Raw genomic sequence first — 1,472 nt, 5'->3', positions numbered from 1 at the left:
GTAAGCTGATACTTATTTACTAGGACAGGGCTTTTCTCATGACAAAACGGCCATGTCTGAACAACGGGGACAACTGGCCAGAAGCCCTGGTCTCCAATGTACTCGGAGGACTTACGGTTTCTGTGTCTGGGATCTTGTGGGGTTGAAGCCCAAATTCCAAGTTCTTAACCTTTACTCCAAAAACTTCCTTACTGAAAATTTCATAAATACCTAAAATAGAATAACACAAGCATATTTAACACTGCCCTTGACATTAGCATAGAGAAAATATAAAACTGTAGAAAATGTAGACGTAAATCTCACATTTCCCATTAAACACCGCTATTCGTGGCTGGTATTTCTGCAGTTTCTGCACTAGGATTCGTCCTCCTTCCCGGAATTCCTTACTAGAATTGAAACAAGAAGCAGAGTGTACACCGCGTGCTACCTTCAGGCAGGTCTCAATGACCGTCATGCACCAATGTCCCCAGGACCCGAGAGCCCGCACCACCATAAGCTCCGGCTCTACAGCTACCTGGACAGATCCTTGCTGCCTGGCGTCGTCCTCTCCACCATGTTGGTGAAGCCGATGCCGTACTTCCCAGGTAAGGTGTGGTCATCCATGTGGTTCAGCTGAACCTCACTCAGTCCTGACATGAACAGACACTTCCCTGGGAAAAGAGGGCTCTGTCACTTCCACAGAAGGCAGAAAGCTTTTACCAAGAAACTGATGGAATAGTCTACACTACACCTGGAGGGAGATAAAGGACTTACAACCCAGCTCTAATCCCATACTAAATAATGAAAGCAGGCTGGATACCATGCTAACCTCTATGATGTTAATAACCAATACTTTCCCACAAGAAACTAGCATCTTTGCACACACAGCTTCAAACCATGCTCTCCCAGTTACTGGAACTGCCACCATCTGCCTTTGGACTGCCCTCTAGACTAAAACACCCGGAGAGGAGGGAACTAAAACATTCTTTCTCAGAATTAAAAAAAAATAACAGGAACAATATGGTGCTAGTTTCAGAAGTACATTATGACTTAGGGCCTAAACATCTGCAATCTTAACTCTTTGATAAGGAGTGTTTCTTGACACATGCACTGCTCTAGTAGGCAGTGGTGAAGCGTCTGTGTGAACATCTTACATACGCAGAGGAACACGTATGAACGTCTTGAATACGCAGAGGAACACGTACGAACGTCTTACATACGCAGAGGAACACGTATGAACGTCTTACATACGCAGAGGAACACGTATGAACATCTTACATACACAGAGCATGGATGTCTTCCATATGCAGAGGACCACGTATGAACATCTTACATACGCAGAGGAACACGTACGAACGTCTTACATATGCAGGACACACAGTAGTAGCAATGCCAGCTCACTAGGGAAGAATGAGCCCTCGCTGCTATCATCTTCATAAAGTGAGCCCATTAATCCTAATAAAAACAGCTCATTCTACGCCGGGTGTTGGTGG

The 1,472-nt window shown here is 45.0% G+C and overlaps 1 protein-coding gene across 1 annotated transcript in view; it reads right to left on the bottom strand.

The window, feature by feature from the left end:
* Tdg (thymine DNA glycosylase) overlaps positions 1–1,472 on the bottom strand; it is a 17,183-nt gene that overhangs the window by 7,950 nt on the left and 7,761 nt on the right. The window contains exons 4-6 of the mRNA XM_026784500.1: positions 515–650; positions 304–386; positions 116–210 (exon numbers count right to left, since the gene is read on the bottom strand). Of these exons, the coding sequence (XP_026640301.1) occupies positions 116–210; positions 304–386; positions 515–650 (314 nt within the window). The remainder of the gene's footprint in view (positions 1–115; positions 211–303; positions 387–514; positions 651–1,472) is intronic.

The sequence above is a fragment of the Microtus ochrogaster genome, chromosome 24 (assembly GCF_000317375.1).
Source record: "Microtus ochrogaster isolate Prairie Vole_2 chromosome 24, MicOch1.0, whole genome shotgun sequence".
NCBI classification, from domain to species: domain Eukaryota; kingdom Metazoa; phylum Chordata; class Mammalia; order Rodentia; family Cricetidae; genus Microtus; species Microtus ochrogaster.
This window is presented reverse-complemented; position numbering and strand designations above follow the sequence as displayed.